Source organism: Mustela nivalis, assembly GCF_964662115.1.
Source record: "Mustela nivalis genome assembly, contig: HAP1_SCAFFOLD_2435, whole genome shotgun sequence".
Lineage (NCBI taxonomy): Eukaryota > Metazoa > Chordata > Mammalia > Carnivora > Mustelidae > Mustela > Mustela nivalis.
The window spans coordinates 20,804-46,997 of NW_028134230.1; the positions used below are offsets into that span (position 1 = coordinate 20,804).

General features: G+C 53.3%; 1 protein-coding gene across 1 annotated transcript in view; it reads right to left on the reverse strand.

The window, feature by feature from the left end:
* LOC309858438 (uncharacterized protein) overlaps positions 1–22,064 on the reverse strand; it is a gene marked incomplete at its 5' end in the record, with an annotated part of 35,868 nt that extends 13,804 nt beyond the window's left edge. The window contains 3 exons of the mRNA XM_082751132.1: positions 13,400–13,587; positions 16,919–17,092; positions 22,001–22,064. Of these exons, the coding sequence (XP_082607258.1) occupies positions 13,400–13,587; positions 16,919–17,092; positions 22,001–22,064 (426 nt within the window). The remainder of the gene's footprint in view (positions 1–13,399; positions 13,588–16,918; positions 17,093–22,000) is intronic.
* Between the last annotated feature and the right edge of the window lie 4,130 nt (positions 22,065–26,194).

A 26,194-nucleotide genomic window follows, 5' to 3' on the forward strand; every position in this document is an offset into this window, starting at 1 on the left:
GTAACTCGCAGAGATGCTGCTGTCAGTCTATACACCCAGGGGTGCATACAAGAACCACAGCCGCACTGGGCCTGCCTGGCCCCCGTCACAGGGTCGTGTCGCCCTCCCCAACCCCGGCTACCTCCGGAACCCGCCACACAGAGCCAGATGCCTGTCCGGTACTTGGCAGGCCATGGGCTCCGCCGCACTTAGCAAGCTGGATCGTGATTCAGCATCAGGCGCCGGCAGCCTCCACCGGAGCAAGGCAGACGCTTAAAAATAGCAGAGCTGTGGCTGCATCCACCAGTGGGGGGCTGCTAGCCCCCAGCCAAGACCAACCTCCCCAGCCCCCCAGAGCAGTGAGCGGGGATCCCATCAATCCCCCCAAAAATCCAGGGAACCCTGGGCAGGGAGCGGGGTTCCCGTCAAGCCCCCCAAGAATGCCAGGGTCCCCTGAGCAATGAGCTCACAGGTCATGAGCTGTGCAGCTGGGATTTGGAGATGGGCTCCAGGCTCTCCCTGAGTCCCACCTCGGCCCAGGGAGCCATTGGTGAATTCCCGGTCTTTAGTCTTCTCTCTGGGCCACAAACACTGATCACAATTACTGCTTCCCAGAAGAGGACTAGAAATCTGCCTTCACAGCACCAATGTGTCTCCCCACCTGTCCCTTTGTCCTCATTCTCATACACCTGCTGGGCTGTTCTACCTGTCGAACACAGATGTCTTGGGACCAAATTCACCATCTTCCTAATAGGAACTCTTCTCCCCGACTTTCCATTCCACATACGGACGCTCGTCACGAGAACTCCGACTACCGCTCCTCCCTTGCTTCATGGCATCTTTTTGGCTTCCTGTCCCCTCCGCCCCAGCCACCGGTGTCCAACACAGCCAGACCATTTTCCAGAGCAGCTCTTCCCAGCCTCGGGCCCAGGGCTGAGCTGGGCTGTGCGCCTCCGCGTGGTTCCACCCGGTGCATGGGCCGGGGTCAGCGGCACCCCTAGTGTCTGCCCTCTGGACGCCAATCCCAGTCACGGCAACCGCTGTGTCTCAGACAGCGTCCAACACCTGAGGACAGATATGCTACAAAGCATGGCTCAAACATGCTGCTCCTCCCAGGGTCCCGCAAGGGCTCGCCGAGGGCTTCCCGAGGAGTTCTTGGGAAGGAAACGGTGTTCAGGGTATTATGCTTCTGGTTCGTCATTTCCTTCCTCTGGGGTTTTGGGCTTAACCTCCCTCAGGCTGGCAAGTCCCTCAAAGGCTCTGGGGCTGAGTGCCCCAGCAGGGAGGCCGTGGGGCCACGGGCCAGGATGGGACCCCAGCCCCACCACCCTAGCCCGCCTGTATCCCAATACTGCAGTTTGAGGTCTGAAAATGGAGATGAACACAGTACCTGAGTACGAATTAATATGTGGAAAGCACGTAAACCATGCATAAAGCAGCCAACCACTACACGCTGGCCTATGGCCACCATGTCACCATCGTCATGCTCACCATCCTGGCAATGCTTCGTGTCTCTTACCTACATGTCTCCAAAACACACTCGTAGTTCAGGCCAGAGTGAGGCCCCCCCAAGCAGCACCAAGCCTCACACTTTGCCCAGGGACAGTGCTGCCTTTGTCCCCTGCCCTCCACCCGTGTTTCTACTCCTGGACCCCACGGTGCTGCCTGCACTCAACACAGAACTTCCCCATCACTGCGGCAGGAGACAGAATTACCTCCCGTCAAACTGCGTCCCAACCCCCGGGGGATGGAATCCCAGCTCGAGGTCCCAGGGAAAGCCGGTGACGGTGCCTGGTGCACAGTGAGTCCTTGGTGATTCTCATGGGAATGCTCTTCCCAATACTGTGATAACTCTTCGCAGAGGGGTATCCCAAGGCAGAGCTGGACACTTGTGCTAAGGTATTCTCCTAAAAGTACAGGGTGAGGACAGGTTTCAAACTCTCAGTTCTTATGTGCAAGGTCAGAAGCATGGCAAGACCACGGCTCTGCTGGTGTAGTGTGTGCAGAGTTCATTCATTTTCTCCCAGAAATCAGCAATTGCTTCATCACAGTTCAGCCTTGGTATTGGCTTTAATGACTTATCCATGGTCAGGAGAGTGAAACCCCATGGACTGTGCTCGGGACCATGACTTTCCCAACATGACGGGTTCCCCACGACACCTGCTCCCTGGTCTCAGCGTGAACAGGTCTGGCTCGGGAACCGTGTTCACTGGGAGCTGTCATTTCTTCACTCAGGCCTCGGGACCCATCACCCCGTGTGTTGGGAAACCCTGGTAGCGCGACCAACCACATTCCCCACACCCTCAGAAAGGGACCTGCCATGCCAGCTGTGGAAAGCTGACTGCCAATGCCCCACAACCCTTCCTCCGGGGGCTGGAACCTCAGGCCCCAGGGGACAGACCTAGCACAGGGACAGATGAGGACACATGGGGCAGACAGATCCTCCACGGGGTCAAGAACAGCTGCATAGTAAAGTATGCAAGAAAGTACCAGCTTATCCGAGTACCCCCCAACCATGAATGTGTCCAAGGGAAATTTAAGAGAGGACAGAGTTGCTCGTGAATGCACAAAGTCTAAAACCCAAGATGTGAGGGAAAGCACCTGCCCAAGGCAGGCTGAAGAGGATTTGTGGAGAATGAGATGCACAGGAGGTACGGATGGCTCGCAGCCGCGGAGCTCGCATGCTGGCCCAGACACCGCTGTAAGTGCTTTTCCACATGTGACCTCATCTAAGCCAGAGAACCCCTGGGAGGTGGCCACCGTTACAGCCCCCACCTATCTGCAGGAAGGCAAGTGACATCACAGGGAAGACCTCAGGGAGAGGAAATCAGGGTCACCATCCTGGCTCCACTGCCAGCCTGCTGGGAGACCCCCAGTCCACCTGCTCAGCGATGATTAATCCGCCCTCCGAGGTCCCTGCAGCATGGGTGCGTGTCCAGGGCCCACGCTGGGTAGGCCACGGGTCTGAACGACCAAGACGTTTACTATGTTGCTAATAGCCATCATGGGAAACAAAAACAAAAACACGGTTTCTCCTATGCCACGAAGCTATCCGTTTATAACAATAGCAGATAATCACACTTAGAAAGCCCATAATACTTCAATGTGTCCTAACGACGTGCTGAATTACAGAGATAACTAAGACAGAAGCATCATTTTTGCCATTTATTGGAGTATTTCTCACTCTACGCCCATTTTCACGGGGGGAGAAATAAAGATGACTATTTCCCACATGTGACTTTCCAGACAACGCAGGCCTTGGGTCCTGCCTGTTGTTCATCTCTGACTCCCACCCTGGCTGGCCCAGAGCCTCGCACATCAGAACGACTCAGAATATTCTTGCTCAGCAAATGATCGCTGCCTCTTCGAGGCTTACTTATTGTTTTACTATTTAGAGTGAAACGGCTGGACAGCAGTCTTTCTAAATTGCGGCTTGTGCCACAGCCAGGGGAGCGAGAGGTTTAACCGCGGGGCGACTCCAAAGGCACCTGCCCATCCCGGTGAGCCCGGCCCCTCCACCCAAAGGTCCCCAGCACATTCTGGTCCCAAGCCCAGGCATTTAAGTCCAAAACTTCAAAAACAAGGAAACCCTAAGTATGAGAAACAGTTTCCCAAGCCCCTGGCCACCGTGTCCTCCCTTGCCTGAGCAAGGGCCCTGAGCAGTTGGCCCTGAGCCTGGGATGTTCTGGACTCTTTTCGGGTAACGAATGCATGTGAGGCTCCTCACACCAGTCTGCACACACCCCTGCGCCGGAGTGGGGCCACCCACATCTGGAAGCTAGAATGTGGGTGGAGACAGAGGGCTCCCAGGAGGCAGTGAGTAGACGGGTGACTGTGGGGAGCCCGACCTCAGCTGGCCTGGCCACCGCCCACCCCATCGGCCTGGAGGAGGCCCCTGAAGAGCTCAGGCCCAGCCACCACACCCGGACCCACAGGTAGGTCAGAAGCCCTGTGCGCTTCAACTGGGAATGTTGGAAGGAGGAGGGGAGGAACAAAGTAAAGGTCCGACTGGGAGAGGAGAAACCGCCCCGGGAGAGATAGATGCAAAGCGACTTAAAATGCAATCCGAGCCAACTTCATACTACTGTAGGTATTAACCCATCACTACTCCGCAGGCCCACTCCAGCAGTAATTCAATGTTTACCTGACCTAAGCCAGACGTGGCCTACTTGGTGGCCCGGGGACCCACTTGCAATTGATTGTTTTAGGGGCCAGCAGCTGTAATCAAATACTGGGAGTGTCTAGCAGTTGGCTGATGAGGTTAGAGCAAACATTACAGCCTGTAATTTGGGAAACTGCACATGTGAGCTTCCGGATCATCCCCGGGCCCCACATCAGTGTCTCCAAGTTCTGTGTAGAGCAAACCACGGGGAACGTTCAGGGAATGACTTAAGAAAACACACGAATTGGAAAACAGCAGATTGTTAACACCCCCCTTCTCTCTCACACACACACACACGCACATTTGCACACATGCCACTCTTCCTTCAGAGCTCCGCTCTGGATCACCTCCTCCTGGAAGCCTTCTCTGCTCTCCCCTGAGCTCTGAGGCCTCACAGTACCCCTTCATCAAAATTCACACTGGTCTGTCTCAGGTACCTGCCAAGGGCTGACTTCTGTCCCCCCTTACCCCCAGACTCATATGTTGAAACCCAAATCCCCCTGAGCGACTGGAGGAGGGGACTCAGATTAACAGAGGTCATGAGGGTGGAGCCCTGAGCCACTATGGCTGGTGTCCTCGTGAGAAGGGACTCCGGGGAGCTCCCTCTCCCCACTCCCTCTACCCACCACACACGGCAGGAATGGCCACTTGGGGCCCCAGCAAGAAGGCGGCCATCTGCATGGACCTCGCTGGCCCCTGACCTCTGATGTCCAGCCTCCAGAACTGCAAGAACATGAAGTGCTGTCTTTTAAGCCACAGGTCTGTGGACTGCCCACACCTGACGCCAGGTCCTCTCCCCCATGTCTCGTCTGAGCTCCTAAAGCAGGACTTACACACAGTAAGCACTTACTAAGTTTCTTTGGTTAGGAGGAACCATGCAACGGGAGGCAGGCAGAGGCTGGCAAGACCACCTCAGTTCCTCACCCACAGCAGCTCAAAGCCCTGCTTGAATCCGGCGGGCTACAGTGAGGAAAATCTCGGGCCCTTCAGGGCTGCATTGGCCGAGGGCAGGACAGGGTTGAAGACTAAACCAGTGTCCTTCTTGCCAGTGACACAGGCATCCAAAGCCAAAGGGAAGGAAGAGTCAGAAGTAAAAATTCTCGATTCAACAGTATCTCTTAATCCCATGGTCTCAGATCTTGGCTGCCAAACCACTAAGGAGCCTATTGACCCGCCGACCAGCCACGAGGCCAGAACAGACTCCGTCCCTCTGTGCTTCCAGAGCTCAGGAGAGCCAGCCCGCCTGGAGACCACCCTGGAAAAGGAACCTAACATTCCCTGCAGAGGCCCAATGCCAGGGCTGCCCTTGGTCCCAGTGCACAACACTGCTCAGGAGAAACCGTTACAATGTTTCTAGAACACACAGAGTGCAGTTGGGTCAAGAGTCAGTGGGATCCTGGCATGGTAAGTGAAGATGCTAGGCGCAGCAACCACAGACTGGCACTGGACACGGACAAAGCCCTTGGTGACTCCTGGATCCAAACACAACCCCCTGCCCCCCGTGTCCCACTGGCCCAGTGCCTCCAGCAGCTGAGGTGGTGCCTGGGATAAAGGGAGACAGAGGGGGCATGTGGAGGAACCCCTCCCCTGCTGCAGACTCATTGGGGCTGTCCGGAGTTCTGTGGTGCCTTCCCTCTCCTTCCCCCAGGGAAAGAGAGGAAACCTCCCTGGTCATAAGCCCAAGGCAGCCTTCCAGACTGACATGGACTGAGCGAGCCTTGACCACGTCGGCTGCAGCACGTGCACCCCACTGACAGCACACAAGCCTCCCGGGACCACCAAAGGGTAAGCAGGAACGTCTGCTGGACAGAGGCCAGCTCTGGGATGGGTGGCGGTGGATCCCATCAGAGTCTGCAGAGTACGCAGCAAGAACCCAGGGCTGAGGGGCACCTGGGAAGGAAGGACCACCCACCCATGCCAGGGTGCTGCCAGCAGAGTCCCCGAGAATCCCCGAAGCGTCCCAAAGAGAGAGGACCAGCTTGGACGCAGCCCACCCCGAGCCCCAGCCCCCGGGGGCTGCCCTCCCTCAGCTCCCCCAGTGGTGGAGAGGGGGCGTCCTTGGCCCCTGTTGCCCACGCAGCTGTCGCACCCCACGGGATACCGGGCTGAATGGGGGCTGGAGATGCAGCTGGACACCAGTGAGAGCAGTGGAAGGTCCGGCGCACACCCACCTTGGACGGCAGTTCCTCAGAATCAGGGAGCACCGCGCAGAGCCGTCAGCATACCGGGCGCACGCATTTCCCGTCTCTCGCGGCCTCGGGGGCGTGGGCTCTGCAGACTCTGGAGCAAGTCCATCCCGCAGGCCGCAGGACCTAAGCCCAGCTCTGCCGCCTCAGCCACGCCAATGGAGGCGAAGTGCGCAGCCGCCCGTGACACCCACCAACGCGGGGCTCGAAAAAGAGTCACGGGGTGATTCAACGGGCTGAGCTGGAAGGCGTGGGGTGTCCTTAGCCGAGCTCTCTCAGCGCCTTGGCAGCCGGCCTGGGGGAGCAGGCGGCTGGGCGCAGGCCGGCCGGGCGCCTCAGGGACATCCTGCTCCGCAGCTTGCCACGCTCCCTGTGAGCGCCTGCGGACGTTGCCGGCGTATTTCCGGCACTTCCGGCGTCCTGCCCGCACTTCCGGCTGCGCCCATCCCATGCGGCCGGCTGGCCTGGATACTTAAGGCACTTCCGGGCCGGCCCTCTGATGCCCCTAGCGGGTGTGGACACCCCTGCACTTCCAGCAGCGTGGGGAGGAAGGGCTGCTGCTGTGGTCCCGCCTCTTTGTGTCCATAGAAATTTTGTGTTCCATAGAAACACAAAATGTCTGGGACGCCTGAGTGGCTCAGAGGGTTAAGCCTCTGCCTTCAGATCAGGTCATGATCTCAGGGTCCTGGGATCAAGTCCTGCATCAGGCTCTCTGCTCGGAAGCAGGGAGCCTGCTTTCCCCTCTGTCTCTCTGCCTGCCTCTCTGCCTACTTGTCATCCCTCTCTCTCTCTGTCAAATAAATAAGTTAAAAAATGTTAATAAAAAAAAAGAAAAAAAAGAAACACAAAATGTCTTTGTGTTCCATAGAAGTTTTAGGACTGTTTCGAGCAGCTCTGTGAAAACTGCTGATGGAATTCTGTTAGGGATTGCATTAAATTTTTTAAGAAGATTTTATTTATTTATTTAACAGAGAAAAATCACAAGTAGGCATAGAGACAGGCAAAGGGCGGGGGAGGGGGGAATCAGGCTCCCCACTGAGAGAGAGCCTGATGCAGGCCTCGAGAACCCTAAGATCCCGACCTGAGTTAAAGGCAGAGGCTTAACACTGAGCCACTCAGGCACCCTAGACATTTAATGGATCTAACTGACTTCCATATCGAGCAGGTGCTAGGTTCTCGCTTAGTCCAAAGTGCCTAATTTAATTAATTATATAACAAAACATCTTTTGAATCAATAAAGTAAATTCAAATGGTTTTCTGATTCTTGACATTCTGACACTTTGTGGTGTGTAAAGCAGTTAAGTTAAAGTCAGTTTTTCTATTTTTTCTGTCTAATAATGGAGTCACCTAACCTTTCATCCATAGAGTGAAAATTCAGGAAATCTGCCATGATCAGGGAAGGTCTTTGGCAGCCACAGTCTCCCACCTTTCCGTCTTTGCCTGGATGAGCAGCCAGCCAGAAGTTGTTTGGGTCTTTTTCATCTTCATAGGGATCTTGATGAGGATGCCCTTCAATTATCCCTGTGAAGGTTTCTAACCTTTGCCAAACTTCAGCACCTCCAACCACACCATGTAGTTATTTCTTATCCCTACAGCTAAATGAAGCCAACCATATCAATTTTATTCTCAGGGCATTTTTACAGCAATGCCAAGTGCTAGCAAACATAGTAGTCAGCTTTTGAGGCAAAAGAGGGGGAAAAGGTGAATGTCTTTCAGGGAAAAACATTTCCTTGTATAGCCTCATTGACACCAGAGACAAGGACAGAGAAACATGCTTCTGTCAACACGAGTTTAATTGGGTGATATTGATCCCGAGAAAAAGAATGCAAAGGACCCTGCAACAAATCACCCAAAAGGAGGCGGATGTTACTTTCCTGAGACATGTACTCTGTCCTCTTTACTTGCTCAAGCAGCTGCATAAACCAGGGAGAAGAGGTTGACACAAAAATCTTATTTGGAATTGACTGAATTTTGGCAGAAAACATGTCCCAAGATAACTATTTCATGATGGTCTTTGGTTGTCTTGGGGAAAATTTAGTTTCGCTGAGAGGGCCCAAGAATATGTTGATGGTGGAGTGCTTCTTCAGAACTTCAAATTGTGAGAAAGGTAGCTCTTCAAACTTCATTGATTTTATTCATGCTAATTTATTAATTAATGCTGATTTTAGTCAGTAACTTGAAATATCATTTTTCCTCACTGGCTATATGATGGTTAGTTTTATGTGTCAGCTTAGTTGGGGTCTAGGACCCACCTATTTATTCAGGCACAATCCAGGTGGTGCTGTGAAGTTGTTTGGTAGATGTGGTTAATAACAACAATAAGTTGACTTGAAATGAAAGAGATTGTTCTCAATAATGGAGATGGGCTTCATCCAATCAGCCAAAGGGACTTAAGAGCAAAAACTGAGGTTTCTCAAAGAGGAAAGAATTCTGTGGGTCATGACCACAGCATCAAACCCCACCTGAGTCTCCAGAATGATGGCCTATCCTATGGATTTTCATGTGCCAACCCCACATCCCATAAGCCAATCCCTTGACTCTTTTCATTTGGAGAATCCTGATACAGTTGCTATCCAGCATGTTTTTTTAAGAAGTTACCACTACTTACACATAAATGGAATGATAAACCATACTCACAGATTGGAAGAATTAATATTAAAATGTGGATACTACCCAAAGCCATCTAGAGATTCAGTGCAATCCCTATCAAAATACCAATAGTACTTTTGACAGAACTAGATTGAAGTATCCTGAACTTTGTATGGAACCACAAAATACCCCAAATAGCTAAAGCAATATTGACAAAGAAGAACAAAGCTGAAGGCATCACAGTCCCAGAGTTCAAGATAAATTGCAAAGCCATCATAATCAGGGCAGCATGACCTTGACACAGAAACACACACTCTTTTTTTTTTAATTTAATTTAATTCTTTCAGTGTTCCAAGATTCATTGTTTATGCACCACACCCAGTGCTCCATGCAATATATGCCCTCCTTAATACCCACCACCAGGCTCACTCAACCCCCAACCTCCTCCCCTCCAAAACCTTTAGTTTGTTTCTCAGAGTCCACAGTCTCTCATGGTTTGCCTCCCTCTCCAATTTCCCCCAAATCCATTCCATTCTCCTCCCCTTCTCCCAATGTACTCTCTGTTATTCTTATGCTCCACAAGTAAGTGAAACCATGATAACTGACTCTCTCTGCTTGACTAATTTATTCAGCATAATCTCCTCCAGTCCCATCCATGTTGATAAAAAGTTGGGTATTCATTCTTTCTGATGGAGGCATAATACTCCATAGTGTATGTGTGTGTGTGTGTGTGTGTGTGTGTGTGTGTGTGTGTGTGTGTGAAAGAGACAGAAAGGGATGAAGGCAGAATGGACGTTGCACAGGGATGACAACTCCCGAGGCCGCAGTGAGCCAGGCTGGCACACGGGGACGCGTGGGGCTCTGGCCAAGTACATTTATACGCACACATCTATTTTTGAAGGATAGACCAACAACCTGGTTCAAGACCTCATGATTTCTGTTGCTTTATCCACTGCCCCCAGCTCAGCTGCAGGGAACACAGGCTCCAGAGGCGTCTACTCTCAGTACAAGCGCACAGACATCAGAAAACACAACCCGTACCTTTGAAGAAGCCGCCAGAGCTTTTCCTTTCAAAGCATAAACTCCGTCACAAAGCGAGGCATCCGTTCTGGGCTTGCTGACATGTGTGTGGGGCTGCCTGATGCCAGTGCCAGAGAGGCCTGATCTCAGAAGATGCCCCGCGGCCCATGGAGGACAGGAGGCCCCACATGGCAGAAAGAGCCGCCATAGCCAAAGAGATGGAGCGTCCGGACACGTCATGTCACCCTTGAGGTGTCCATCCGGGCCTGTGAGAGGAGACACAAGCCTGGCCAGGCTCTGCACCATGATGGGGACATGGGGTGCCAGGGGGGCAGTGAGCGGCTCTTGTCCGCCACACATCCCCTGAGGTGGAGAGCTCCACAGGGTCAGCAGCCAGTCTAGAAAGATGAACCCCTTCCTACGTGTTAGTGCTTCCAAATTGTTTGACTCTGCAAGAAAAGGTTATAAAAACATCACACTGCTTGCCCACGAGGCTGCAAAGTGATCAGAACAAGCTAGTTAGGTGACGCACCCTGACGATAACACGCGCGAGCTCTGACAGGACAGGGACCCATGTCGAGGTCCCAGTGCACCCGTTTCCCAGCTATGTCACTTGCTGAGTTTCTGGAACTTTACAAGCCCAGGCTGGCCCATCTGTGAAGTGCGTCAAAACCAGCGCCTGCCTCACAAGGCGCTAAGTGGCTTGCCACATCAACCCTCTGGCCACATGCTAAGCTCTCAGAACCAATGGCATCACTGGTGCTGCTGAGCACCTCCTCCTGACACGTGGGATTCACCTTCCACGCGAGCACCAGAACACCCTGGACGATCCCGAGTGTGCACAGAAGTGTGGGTACTGGGCTCACATGGCCACGCCCAGGTTCTCACTTATTTACTTAATGTGCCTCTGCACAGAATTCCAAGAAGAATGATAACAGTGGCCCTGGAGGGAACACCCAGCATGTGCCACAAGCCTCCCTAAATGTGTGATGTCCATGCTGGATTCTCACGGTGTCAGGAGGAGCGATGACCATCTGCCCCATGTGACAGGTGAGGGAACAGGGCTGACAGAGCTAAGTGATGCACCCCACGGCAAAGCCATCGTGTGGGAACCTACGATGTGAGCCCAACCAGTCAGACGTCAGTCCACGCTCTTGCTCAACATTGCACGCTGCCTCCCGACCCACTTGGGGACCCCATCTCCTGGCTGTTGGTGGGTGTGGAGAAGGCTTGGGGTGGGGACCACAGCCGACGCACTGGTGGGTCCCGGGGAGCCCCAAAACGGGAGGGAACCACTTTCCTGGCACAGCCAACCAGACCCAGGTGCTCAGGGGGCAGATCACCCCTACATTTAAAAGCCCCTGAAGGCTCCATGCTTCCCAGCACCATGCAGTGGATTTCCCTGGGACATCAAGAAAAATCAGACTGTGTGCTAAGAAAGATGGGAAACTGAAGGGGGAACCAGATGACAGAGGGCAAGGGGCAGAGTCCCTGGGGATGACAACGGGTGCCCCGTGACAGCATGACTCCTCCTTTCAAAGACCGCATATGATTCCAGTAAGGCTGAGGAAACAGCAACATCGATGCATCTGGATAATCTTCCATGAATCCTTGCCTGGTACCCCGAACCATCGTTCAACCTGGCCCCGTTTCTATCAAGTCTCGAAACACAAAAATCCTTCAGTCGGCGCTGTGCCTCTTGGTTCTGAATCACTGTTTTGGCATCTTTGCCCAGTTAGCAGTTCAAGATCCCACGAGTGCTTCCACCAGATACTTTACAGGGAGAGCAGACATGCGAGGATTATTAAACACATACACATGGTGTACATACATGTGTACATGTGCATGTGTACACATACACACATGCACGCAGCCATGCATGCACACACTCGCACACCAAAACCTCAGAGGAAAGGCCACTGTGGCCTTTGTGGCAGCGGTCACTCTGGCCATAGCCCTTGCTGGCGGAGGACGAGGCTACACTCCAGTTCTATGTTCCAACCTTAGCTACCAGCTACTAACACTAGGGTCTGTTTCATTTGCTCCCTGCAGATCCTCCAGACTCCACAGAAACAGCTCTCAAAGCTTCAAAATGAAGCTTATCGGAAGGTAACCGATTGAAAAACATTTAAACAAAACTTGTCAAAATCTTGAAACAGGCATCTTGGACTGATAGAATCGTAATCATGACACCGTCCACCCAATCTAGTTCTGGCTTTCTGAGCAACGAGACACCCCCAGGCCCAGAGGAGCCCCTTTCCTTATGGCCCAGGCTCACCTCTACCTGCCTGCACTTCTGGACATGGGGGACACCGCATCCCTGCAGGTGAGGGTCCCCAGAGTTAACAGGTGAAAGTACTGGGTGCTCAGTTATATTTGAATTGAGAATTTAACAAATGAGTTAAGTCCCATGCAATATTGAGAGTACGCTCAAATTAAGAAATGATTTGTCATTTATCTGAAATTCAGCTTTTACCAGGCATACCGTGTCTTACCTGACACATGCACTGGAGGCCCAACCCCAGGGACCTGGGACGGGTGGGGGCCGGACTCACGAGAGCATGCCTGCTGCTGTCCCAGGGGCCCCCACTTGCCCTTCCCCCAGCACTGCTTTAGGACGCCCCCCTGGCCTCTTTTGGCTGTCAGCACTCCACACAACCCATGGTCCAGCGGCGTCTTCCCTGCTGCATGCACACCCTTGAAAGAACGTCATGTGGTCGTGTCTTGTTTCCAGGAAAAGCTCCAGGGGCCTCCTAACTGGAGCCTGCTTTTGTTTTCCTCTTCCCCCTCGTAGACCCGTCCTGCACGCTGTGCTCAGAGGCCCACATGCAAATCAGTGTGTGTGCGTCAGTCATAATTTCAAGACCCACATGAAACTGAGAGCTGAACCAGTATGCCCACCTTCGCTAGCAGGAAACCCCTCAGACCCCGACCTGCTGCTGTCCCTGGATGCCCTGTCCCCTCACTACTGCGAACCACTGCTCAGGGAAATGACACACATTCGAGGAGAACAGGAAGAAAGGAGCCCTCAGCTCCAGGCTTCCCAGCGTGTGCCAGCCACGGCTCAAGCCCAGCCATAAAATGCACAGGAACAGGGAGAAGCACGGACAACACAATAAAGCAAGGAGAAAATGAATGACGCCATAATACAGTCTGTTTTCATTTCGTGCAGAGAAAATTAATTTTTTAGGACATTTCACTTAACTTGGCAATATTTTACGGTTTAACCTCTGATGCCTGAAGCGCCTCTCTTTCATGCCCTTCAGCCTCAGACGGGGGAAGCCCGTTTTACGACTAGCTGTAGGTCCTGCCTCTTGGGGGATGACCAGCCTCATGGCCCAGCTCAGGGCCGTGTGCACTCAAAGGAAGGGGAGTTGCGCTGACCAGGATTCCCAGCTCATCACCTCCCGCAGGAGCACCCGCTGTAACTGTGAGTCACCCTCCTGAAGAGTGGACACATTACTTTCCAGAGCAAGGAACCGGCGTGGGCTGGTCGACCAGATGAGGCTGTGTAGGCACTCGAGGTGCTCGGCCCCCTCCAACTTGTACCCAGGGCAGCAGTGGTAGGAGATGACATCCCCACGGGGAAGGAGGTCTGCAACTCGGAGATGTTCGCGTAGCCATTGGAAGAGGCAAGAGGTCTCAGGCAGCCTGTGGCGAGGAAAAGAGGAGGGACGGTCGCACTTGGTCCCCTCTGCACCAACGAGACCCGCAAAACCCTGGCCCCCTGCCCGCCACCAAGGGCTCTTCAGCCAGACGCCCGTAACCACTTTCCTGTTCGATTCATGTCGCAGAATTTGGCGTCATGCTTGCAAACCACACAGAGAGGCCCAGGGGAAGAGGGAGGAAGTGAGGGGGGTACAGCTGGGATCAGGGAGCCCCAGACACACCTCAGAATCATCCGGGAACCTTTAAGCAACACAATCCTGGCTGCGAGCCCTAGGTCTATGCACAGCCAGGGCACCCCGAATTTTTTAAATCTCCCCAGGTGATGCTAACATGCTCCTGGGGGTGAGAAGCACTGAGGTGCTGTGCAGCAAACATACACCCCAACTGTTTCAACAATGGGGACACCTGGGGGGTCTGAGGAGGTGGCAGCAAAAACACCCTTCCCCTGCTTGGACTGTGAGGCAGGGGCCTGCGGACCCCGTGTGATGCTACGTGAAGATCAATTTGCATTTTAGGTGCACTTGACATGGTTCTCAGCCTTGAGAACTACCCAGAAAAAGGGTGTCTCAGAATACACCCCACTGGGCCCCCTCCCAAGGAGCTCCTGGTCAGGGTCTGCGCAGAGCCCAAGGACATGCACGGCAGGCATGGGGCTGGGTGTCGCAAGCCCCCACGCACACCCAGAATTCTCCATGCTGTCTGTGTTCCCACACTTCTGCTTCTGCCAAACGGAAGCTGCTTTTCCGTGTTGAAACCTGTGCCTGGGGAACATTCCCAGGGGCACAGAATCCCGTTCTGTGTGGCCCCCGCTGCGATCCTGGCATTTCCTGTCGGGGTCAGTGGTCTCACTAGAGGAAATAATGACTCTGCAGAGCTGGGGCTCTTCCCGCGGAGAACTAATTGTGTGTGAAGTAAATAACGTATAATGGAAATCCCGACTCTCCCTTCCAGTCGCCGAGCACGGATCACAGCATGCCCATGGCAGCAGGTGTCTGAGCTCTGCTCCCGAGCTGGCTTGCTTTGACATTCTGAGCCTCGAACGGCTTCATGCTCCGCCGACTGCCCTGGTCAGTGAGCTGGTACGTGGGATCGATGTTTCGGCGTGAGACCAGAGAGGCCAGGGCAGCCCTGGCATGCAGAACTTAGGGAAATGCTCCCTTTGGGGCTGACAGTGTCCCGTGCCACAGAGATCCACGGGCCTACTACCACACAGGCCACATCTGAGACATGTGGCCACATCCTTTCTCCACGGCCTGGAAGGATTTACCCGTTGAGCTGAACATGAACTGTGTTCACAGGAAAAGTGAAGTGTCGGGGAGGAGGGGGAGATTGGGACTCAGGAATAAACAGAATCCGTGACTGAGAAAAGTAAGACAAGCACGTCAACATGAACAACTGACCGTATCAGAGTCCCTAAGTGCTGTTCAAATGAGCTGGCACAAGGGACAGTGCCTGCGGCTCCTCCCAAGAAGGAGTGTCATTCCTGGCCACTCCCACAGAGAAGCTGGAGTCCCCTGAATATAAAACGGACAGACCCACAGTGAACAGCAGGTGCGTCTGGACACTGCTCTCCAAAACACAAAGTTCCCAAGGAAAACATGGCCTTGGAACATGCCCGCATGCTTGCCTGCCCCAAAAGAAGCCAGAAGGGGTTGTAACTGCAGTAGTAAACCAGGGAAAGAGAGACATGCTCCTTGGCTGGGGACAGCCCATCCCAAGCATGGCAGCAGACACCAGGCTTTGACACAATAGCTTGGTGCAACCTCTATTTACACTTCCAGGCAATGGCGAGCCGGCTTGTCAGGCTCTCTCCCCCGGATCTGGAAGTGCAAAGAAAAGCCACAGGACGAGACGTCATGCTAAGGGCCAGTCATGCTCCCCGTGGCGCTCCGAGGTGTCAGGCCATCTAATGCCGCCAGACCCCTCACGCCCATGCCATGTTGGGCAGTCACTGCTTGGGCAGCCAGGCCCCTACCTGCCTCTGCATGGAGATGAGTTCAGGGCACAGAGCAGGGGACATGCCCTGAGGGAGGGTGGTGTGGGTGACGGTGCTATCCAGGGAAGGGCACCTTCCGAGAGCAGCCAGCCGGCTCTGGGCGACGCTCTGAGATGCAAGCGCAGGGTGGTGGACAGAGCAGAGCAGGAGGCCACACCTGAGCCCCTGATGAGGATGCCACCCTCGGGCATTTCTTAAGAAATAATAGGGACCAAAAGAACTCGTAAATAGGTGCACGGAATTTGCAAGACCTAAGAGGGAGAAATCTCTAGAAAGGGCAGGAGAACAGGGGACAGTGGGGGATGCAGGATTCATGAAGGCAGAGGGGGCTGGCATCCGAGGGAGCGTTCTTGGCCCCGGGAAGGAAAGGGACCAGTCGTTGGTAATGTTCACGTGAATATTCAGCCCAACCTCAGATCACGGTGACAACTCTCCACAGCCTCCCGAGAAGTGCCCCCAGAGCACATGTATCCCTGGAAATGTCATCTGTGCAGGCTACGTGGCACAGGGAGTTTGAGCAGAGAAGCTCACAAAGGGGTGGCCTGGCCGACCTTGGTCCTCCCGATCCAGAGCCTCTGTTTCTGCAAAGGGCCATGTAGGACTCTTAAGCCCTCACAGAAGGAAATAATTCATTTCCGACCCCGGGGCACGCAGAGTAATATCAGAGCCTGCCAGCCATGACCTAGAGCCCAGCGCTAGCATTCGTCTCGACCGGAACACGCCAAGGCTCCGGCGCAAACAAGCCTCCTCCCCGAAGAATGAATTATGCACTGGCTTTCAAGTCACATGTCAAGAAAATAAAATCAGAATTAATGTGCACGGAAGGACTTATTTTCACAAACAGGGTCCTCCGTGTTGGCCCAGGCAAATGTTAAAAAGGCAAGAGGATTCTTATTTACTGGGTAGTTTGGATAAAATCTGAATTTGATTATTTTTCTGCTCCTCATGCATTATAAAAATGGATAACGTTAAGAAAAAATAGCCTCTGTAAAGATGCGTCTTTAATCTACCCTCACCACCACTGAAATAAGTATAAACGTTCTGCTGTTTTCATTAAAAATGCCATAGTTCATCATCGTGCTCACAGCCTGGTTACAAAATGCCTATTTCTTAAAAGACTTTTGGTTCTCGGTGTGAAGGAGAAGTCAACATGCTCAAGAACAAGGGCTCTTCTGGTCTGGGCTCTCACGGTGGGCACGAGGGGCTGTTGGGGACCGCAGGGAGGGTGTGCGGATGCCAAGGCCAGAGCCGGTGGGCCCTGCTTCCCTCCACGTCCCAGTGGAGAGACACACACGTGTTCCCAGCCCGCGCCCCTACCTTGACAGAGCGGCAGGTTGTCCCACGTCCCGTCATCACGGCACAGAGAAACCATGTTGTACAGATCAGGGTAGCGGATCTTGAATCCCTCGTGACAGGTGACGATCAGCTTGTCTCCGTGTCTGTATGTCCTGTTATGAATCTCAGCATCGTCGATTTGAGGGATACGGCAATCTGCAAAGGTGTAAAATGGACACGTTATTTTTTTAAATTTCAGCCTGTTGTGCTTCCCAGCTTGGCACAAAGCTCTTCTTTTCGGACCTGGCCTCAGGCTTCCCTGTGATAAAACGCCCTCGCACACGGACTGCTAGCCCCTGGTCTGGAGGGGACTGAGGACAAGATGTCCCAATCCAGCCATGAAAGGAGCTTCACCTCCAGCCTGGAACCCTTCACACCTCACAGTGGAGCCTCAGGCGATTTTGGAACTAAGAGAGGAAGGACAGAGCTAGGGGCTCACAATGACCTGCTAAGTGGTCCCACCCAGCCTACCGCCTCTGCCTTGGGGCAGAAGAAAAAAAAAGGCCTTGCAGAACAGTGGGGACAAGCTGGGGCCACACCGGCCGGCACCTCCCTCCTACCGGATCTGCTCCACGCGGGTAATAACATGGAAGCACATGCAACCACCAACACCACACAGCCCCCCACAGGTAGGTGACCTGCTTCTTGGAAGCAGGTGGGAGCAGAATACAGACTCGGAAAGGGTCTGTAGCCCAGCATCAGGGGCGCAGGAACAGGAAGTCCACACAGAACGTGATTGAGAGATAAAATACAGTGGATAAATTATAACCCTCCACTTCGAACATGGTCTCCTCCCAATTCCGCGTGTGTCCCCACATAACCTTGTGCAGCCATCCCCGGAGGCGTACAGAGGGGTTGCGCTCCAAGCTTCGCAAGTTTTAAAAATGAAGCAAAATCCAAGCACAGCATTTCGACAATCACAGAAACTTTCTCCAAGAGTATCTCAATGCTGTAAGACTGGGTTTCTCAGCCACTCCCGAAAGCCTTCTGAATCAGCCATATGGTTGGAATGGTGGGAGACTTGACCATGAACTGCTGGCTCTGAGGCCTGAGCCCAGGAGTCCTGAGGCTGCGGAGGGAAGGGACCCAAGCAGCCCATGGCCGGGAACACAGGTGGGTTTAAAAAGCACATCCCAGGAGTTTTGATGTAGGGTTGGGGCTGGGTTTACAGGGACCAATGAAGAATCTGACAACAGACTCTAGAAAACAGGATGACCTCTTCGCGGGGTCAAAGTCAAAGCTTGGGCGTGGCATCTGCCTTCATCTCCAGATTAGCTGGAGAGCAGGGACTGCACCCCTGCATTCTCCCACATGCCCTTGGAACTCCGGGACTCCACACGTGGCTGGCAAAGAAATGTCGAGGAAGTGCGGCCATGGAGCCCCGGGACAACCCCATCAACCCTCTGTCTGCAAATTTCAGCAGGAAGCGTCCTTGATGGAAAACTGTTGTGGTTCTAGTTCGACCTCTTATTTTTGAGTTTCAAACTGTGGAAAGGGGTTTCCAACCTCTCACGTTTAACCAAAAATTTTTCTACCAGAATAGACAAATTCCCCCAAAGTCAATGCCAGAATGATCCTGACTGGAGTCACAAGGCAAGTGACAACTTGGCACCACTGCTGCCTTCTTAATGGAAACGGGAAATCACGTTTCTCAGTAGTGCTAACGCAGGCATTACTCAGAGCAAATAAAAACACCTTTATCCAGGCGCCCCTCTGTAAAACCCCAGCTGCCAACTAACCCCATGTTGCTGATTTACGCGACAAAGCCACCGTTCCCCTGACTGGCTTCCGACTTCTCCGGGAGCTGACCCAGGTCCTTAGCAGGCAGCCAGCGTCAGTGAGTAAAGCCAGTGGACAGAAGGGACACTGCGGCCCGTGAGTGTGTGGTCACTGGCTGTGCAGAAGCAGCAGTCACTCACACAGAGTGCCCTGAACTCCTGACCAGATGCCTCTGTCCACAGCCAGGAGCTGGGGGCCACCACGGGGCACATGGCCCAAGGATCCCAGGGCACTACGGCCTCCCAAGTTCTGCTCATGATGGAGTCACCATGGGGACTGGCTGCTATGGAACAGAGACTCGCACTGACCAGGGAGCTGGGAGCAGGCACCGGAGCTATGGCCAGGAGGCCAGGAGGGCTGTGGCCCAGATAAAGGACAGAACAAAACAGACCAGCAGTAGCTTCACAGAAGTCGGCCCCCCAAAGCTGAGCTATGATCCTACCCTTGGCGTCTGGCGCCTGAGCCCCCCACCAGAGGAGGGGAGATAGGAAGACGAGCCTGGCCCAGCCAGGCCATCCTTAGCCGGACGTGACTATGCACTTCATGTCTATGGAAACAGAGAAGCCAGGATCTTTAGTGCCCCAAAACAAATACATATAATCTTCATCAGTTCTGAAGTTTCAAACAGAAATAAGAGAAATTTCCTACAGTATGAGTGCATCCCGTCAGCCAGAAGAATGTTTAAAAGCCGCTCCAAAAATGCCATTACCAAGGATGACAGATAAAGCTCCATCGGTATCTGACTCTGGCAGGAGTGGGGATGTGATCAAACCCGACACAGACAGACACAAACGGGCACTTTGGGGATACAGCTGAGAGGGTGCAAAGCTTCCACTTTGAGACATCCTTTCTCCCCAGACCACTGCATCGCTGCATCTGAGTCCTGCTCGTGTAATAGGGGATTTAATAGAAACAAGTCAAAGAGGGGATATTAAGGTGATATTACACAGTTATACCTAAGAACAAATTATTCAATGACATTAGTTAGCATAGAGCAGAGTCCTAAGGAGCAGAAAAGGCAAAGTTCTAAGAATACATACCACGACCAATATTTACTGGCCTTTTTAAATGCCAGTTATATGTGAACATGAACCTGATTCCTTCAAGTGCCAACTCTGACACCCATTCTCCCTAAAAAGTGTTTCCAGGAACATAACTACGTAATCGACCCTGGAGACACAGCATTCATATCCACACAGGAAAGGTGCTGGAAGCCTCGCTGTAAAGGATGGTGTTGGGTTTTGTTTACCCCTGCATTTATAACACCCGGTATTCATCCATCCAACCATCCATCTGTCCACTGGTGACTCGCTGAGCACCCAGCTGCAAGCGCTGGGCACGGAGAGTTAGGAATCCTACCCTCGCTGCATGGAGAAGGCCGCTAACAAGTTAGTAAATCTGCGAGGTAGAGACTAACATGCAGTGATTGCTGCTCGCATGAGGAGGAACAGGTGCTGAGGTCACAGGGACCTACCAGGGGCCCCTGGAATCTGGGTGCATGGGACAGGCACCCTGAGGAGATAATGTTTATGATGCAGGGCCACATGGCAAGGTGGCCTTATCGAGCAGATCTGGGAGAAGACAGCTTTAGGCAGAGGGAGAGTAAGTGCAAAAGCCAGGAGAACACGAGTGTCCTTAAAATCACACAGGAGGAGGGGACGCCTGGGTGGCTCAGTGGGTTAAGCCGCTGCCTTTGGCTCAGGTCATGATCTCAGGGTCCTAGGATGGATTCCCGCATCGGGCTCTGCTCAGCGGGGAGCCTGCTTCCTTCTCTCTCTCTCTGCCTGCCTGCCTCTCCATCTACTTGTGATTTCTCTCTGTCAAATAAATAAATAAAAAATCTTTAAAAAAAAAAAACACACACACAGGAGGGGGACACCTGGCTGGCTCAGTCCCAGGGTCCTGGGATCAAGTCCCTCATCGGGCTCCTGGCTCAGTACAGTGTCTAATTCTCCCTCTGCTCCTGCACGCTCTCTCTCTGACATATAAATAATAAATAAAATCTTTTAAACACACAGACACACACAGGAGGGTCCATGTGTCTGAGACACAGTGAGCAAGGGGAGATGAAGGCCTTCTAACTTGGGGCATACTTCATTAGGTAGTTAGGACAGGACTGGCAAGAGGTTGTCTTTTAGATAAGCTCTCTGTTTCCCAGGATGATAAAACAATAGAAGGCCTTTGTCTCCAGGCAATATTCGCGGAGCCTGCGTGTTCTACTATTGCTGATATGTTCCTGAGCCTGTCTGGGTTTTAAATGCTGAGTATCTTGGGCCAAAGGATTTATCAGGGAAGTTGATCTACAAAACCAAATAAACTTTTCATTACTGAAACCTTATGGAAACCACAGCCTGCATGGGCTGCGCATAGCAGAAAATATTCATTTATTTCTAAAATCCTTTTCAAAATTTGTTTTGATTTTTCAAGAGAAAGCTTGTGTAACCTGCAAGGCTGCAAAGTTAAAGAGGAAAAACCACATGCCTGTCTCAATAAATATAGAGAAGCATCTGTATCAAGGGACACAGACTCCTACCTGCAACACAGGGAGCCACCTTCCCTACACAGCATCCACCCGAGGCCCATAGCACCCGTTCTGAATGGTGACGCTGACCATTATTAATTGAAGGATACTTGACCAACCATGCCCTCTTGCTATTAGGCATAACCACGGTGATTCCATATTTCAGAACTTCCGACAGTGCCGCCAGGGGTGTCCCCGTCTGTCCCCACACACCATGGTCACAGTACCACAGACAGTACTCCCGGGCGCATGTTCCTTCCTGCGACCCACCTCACAGCTGGAGCTCTCTCAGCCCTGCTCAGCCACCACTCCCATGTTCGTTCCAACGCTTCTCTTACTTGTTCATTTGTTTTGTTGTTGAGATTCCACCTGTCACACACACACCTGTCCTTCTCTGTGTGATTTAGTTCACTTTACTTCTTTGTTTTAATTTTGACTCTTTTAGAAAAAGACCTCAAAAATAAAAGCAGAGACCACGCATGCTCTCAGCTTGGGGAAGCCTTTGCCTATGCTCAGTGACAGTCGAGTTCGGTGCTTCGAAGACTTCCATAAACACGGTCTATGCTAATTCCGAAAAACAGTGAGCTGTCAAGGTCAGGAAAGCTCCATCCACACCCACGGTCAGGGGTGGTGGGGAGAGACGGAGCCCTTGCCCGCACCGGCACTGCCTCCCTTGCGTCAGCCCAACCTGCCGCGGAGACAGTCAGCCCCCTGCCCGCCGCCAGGTAACCTCTGAGCAGTGTTCTAAACTCACACACACCCACGCAGCATGAAGCACACAGAGCAGACACCGCCACGCTTGCCAGAGGTAGGCAGATACCGCGCCATGACGAGAGACCATAGGGTAACTGCTGGAAACAAATGCCCACTGTGCCGCCCTGTCTCCCTATCAAAACCCGCCTGGAACAGACGCGACAGTGACTGAGTGGATCTCCCGAGTACCACACGTTCCTGCCTCCACGGGCAAGTCTGAGCAGCACGTACTCTGCTTTCTCAGGCGCCGGGGCTGGGAGTGCGCGGCTGGCTAGGGACGCAGCAGTGAGCACCCCTGGTGTGACCTGAGCTGCTCTCCTGCCTCGACAGAAACCAGGACCTGGGTCGTCATTGAGGTTGAGGAGGGACACGGTGACTTGTGACACCGAGCCTCCTTTGCGCCCGGCCTGGCCACAATGCTCTCCCGCCAGCATGTGGGGTGGGCCCCTGGGCTGACGCGGCTGGTCCCCACAGCCCCACGAGCAGCCTCCACGGACGAGGGGGGCACTTTACCTTCTTGTGCACAGAAGGGCTTATCACTGGGGATCCAGCCGAGGGTTCCATTGAGATGTCTCACACACAGCCTCTTTGTAGGGCCCTGGAGCGTGAACCCGTCTTGGCAGTGAAACTGGGTGACAGACCTTTCAAGGAAAAGCCCTCCACCGGGTGTCCTGAAGCCATTCTCAGGGACACCGGAAGGTCATCGAACCCTACATTGACAGAGAGAAGAAAAGGAGCCTCTAAATATGTGCTTCCGAGGCTGGGAGCCTTCCTGCATCCGTGACGGACACTGTCACACACCGCCAACACCTAGCCACTCCAATCAGCCCAGAATGTCCGCATTCTGCCGTGTGCCACACTGGCTTCTTGCTTAGAACAGCGCCCGGAGCGTCCTCCATCCCCCGGCCGACCACAGCCCTTCATGGAGGCTCGGGGAGGAGCAGGGGAGAAGGAAGCCACACAGGGAACGACGCCGTGCAAGACGCTGCAGGGGGGTGAGGCGGGAGGGTCAGGGAGGAGGCATGGACTCTGAGCCACCCAGCAGGCCAGACGACATTTCAGGGATAGAACCAAGGATGTAGGACTGGCAGGGCTGGCATTCTCACAGGACAGGCCTGAGCCACCAACACTCGTCTCCTCCCTGGCCCTCAGCCTGGCCCCTCCCGCCAGGCCTCCTCCGGACTTCCCGAGGATCTGGGTACCTTCCAAACCTCCCAGCCACCCATTCTGTGCTCCAACTAGAGCTCAACCGCCACGGGTGCTGAGCTGGGAGCCCTCCAAGGACGAGTCACCTGTTCATCTTTGTGACTCTTTTGCAACTCTTCCCCTGGAAACCGTGAGAATGCTTCCCCGTTTCAAGAAGTATCCAGAGATGAATACAAAGTCAGCTGTGTCACAGCATCTAAGTAAATGCAGCAAAAGTAAATCTTAATAGCATAATTTAGACTTGATTAAAATGCATAAAGACCACAGATGTGGAAGTCGACGCTCTCTCCATCTGATGCCAAAACTGATATTTTCCCCCTCTTGATTAATTCGCTTGGATTACCCAATTATTCCAAAACCCTCTCACTCGGTTTCAGCTCCTACAAAACCGATAACAGTGCTAATGCCTAACATGCTTTCCACTCCAGTTTCAATACTGCTCCATAAATGTGCGACCAACACGACAGAATTACTCCAGACTGCATCCCAACATGGAGGAAAAGAACAGGCCTTCCTATAGAAAACCACCCATCAGAATAACCCGAGGGCCTCGTCTATCAACCAGAGATGGGGCACTCACACCTCATCACTGACATAAACCTCGGGGTTATTAGCTGACGGCATCCCACAAACACGTGGATAAATTACAAAGCTGATTAGTAAGTTGAAAATGGCAGGGGGGGGGGCGCCTGGATGGCCGTTGGTTAAATGTCTGCCTTGGGCTCAGGTCATGATCCTGGTGTCCTGGGATTGAGTCCCACGTCAGGCTCCCTGCTCCACGGGGAGCCTGGCTCTCCCTCTGCCTGCCCCTCCCTGTGCTCGTGCGTGTGCGTGCTCTCTCTCTGATAAATAAAATCTTTAAAAATATTTTGAAAACTACAAAATAATATGTATGTATGTATCAGCTGAAGCTTTTTAACTACACACAATTTACAGAATGTTCTTGCTGGAAGGAATCTTAAAATTCACCCAAAATAATTTCCCTCATTTTATAGCTGAGAAATCTGAGACCAAAAAGTTTAACGGAGTGTGCAGACTCACGCAGCTCTGAATGAGGGGGCCCAGGTCTGCATCTGATCGGGGAGGCCACGGTGCGGCACCCCCAACAATGGGCACCCTGACCAATGAATCTGTACCTCCGGCCACTGCCAAAACTGACCTCCAACACACACATAGGGGTCAAGGCGTTGAATAGAAGGCTCTCCTCTGGGTTAGGATGACAACATGAATTCGTTCCAACAAACTCGCATAGTCTGCCACTCTGTCATTCTTTTCTGACCGTAAGATGCAGGCACATGACCCTTCTGATGCTCTGTCCCTCCATCAGCCACCTCCAAGCATGAAGGGCAAGGCCGGCCTTAAACAGCTTCCTGCCACAGGTCAACAGGGCTGCAGGGTAAAACGAAAACAAGGAGGTGGCAGGGTACACACGCCTTCACTGTCCCACAGGTCCCCACACCCGCGTGTGGACCACTCCTTCCTTTTGCACCTTGCCCTATGCTGTCTACCCTTCCCCAGCTGCCTCTGTCCCAGGGACAGCCGTGGGAACAGGGGCATGTAGGGGCCAGGGAAGCAGGACTGGCATCATGATCAGCTTTGGGGGATGCAGCCTGAGCCCTCCAGGAGGAGCCAGGCCTATGACACGGGCCTGGGCAACCCCAGAAGGCAACGTGGCAGCCGCCAAGGATGGACAACCCAGGGTTCTCCCTGCCAGCACCACGGGAAGCCCAGGTGGCTGCCTGGCCCAAGGACCATGGAACGACTGTGGAAGGAGCACCCCAGCCAGGCAGTGAGTGGCTCTGAGGATGTCACATTTAATCTAGAAAAATGCAGGAATCTGCCACATCTGGGCCCTCTGTCTCCCCGCAGAGCCTCATCCCCAGTACAGACGTCTGGCGCAAGAGAGAAGGAGCCGACCCCCACGGCGGCTACTCCAAGATACACCAGACTCAGGTGAAAGGCATCCCCGAGCACAAGAGGTACCCAACCAGTAACTGGTGTTTGCGTCTGAGCCCAACAGACCTTTGACAGGCAGGCTTTTCTGATCTTATTTGTCCTTCATGAAACACAGGAAATCGGGGTTCCCCGTGTGATCTTTCTCATCACACCCCCAACGTCTGGCCGCCGAGTTCTAAACCCATCCACACAAGAGCTCCAGCACCAGGAGTGCCTGAAAGGGAGGGGAGGGCCTCCCTCGGGGCCTGGTGGTGGAGAGACGGAGGGGAACGTCCCGGGTGCATGCAGGAAAAGGCTGTGTCCCACTTCAGGGAGTCCTGGGGTCCTGCAAGGCTCCCCCATCTCTGGGGGCGGGCAGGCCCTGGGTTGGTGCCGTTCCGCAAATGGGGAGGGCAGCAATTCAGATCCGACCTCAGCGGCACCCCGCAACTGTTCCTTCAGCACGGCTGGCCAGCTGTGATGCTCCGGCCTCGCTACAGCAAGCCAGTGTGCTCCCTATCACCCTCCTCCCGGGAACCCTCACATGCCTGCCTGCCCCACAGCACTTCCCCAGGAGCCCCCACACAGCAGGCCCCCAAACCTCCAGCGTCGCTAGTGATCCATTCACACCACGCAAGGCTCTCAAGATCTTCTGATCATTAAATGTGGGTGATTATGAGACAATTCCCTGCATAGTTAATTTAAAAAACCACAAAATAGCATACACATCATGATCCTTGTTTTTAACATACAAAAAGCACACGTGTGTGTGGAGAAAGACAGATGCCCCAATAGGACCTGTGTTATTTGGGATTCAGGACTGATGAGCAACTTTTATAGTCTTCTTTATGCATTTCTGTGTTTTCCAAATTCTCTATGATGAACGCTTATAATCAAGAAGCCCACATTATGTTTTAATGAACCCTGGTGGGAAGGGAGTATCGGACTGGGGCGGGTAAGAGCCGGCCCAAGGGGATCTTGGCAAAGTCACTGTCTCAGAGATGGACAGAGTGAAATGGGCTCTCCCGAGGCAGCACATACGAGGACAGGCTCTGTATTGGCGG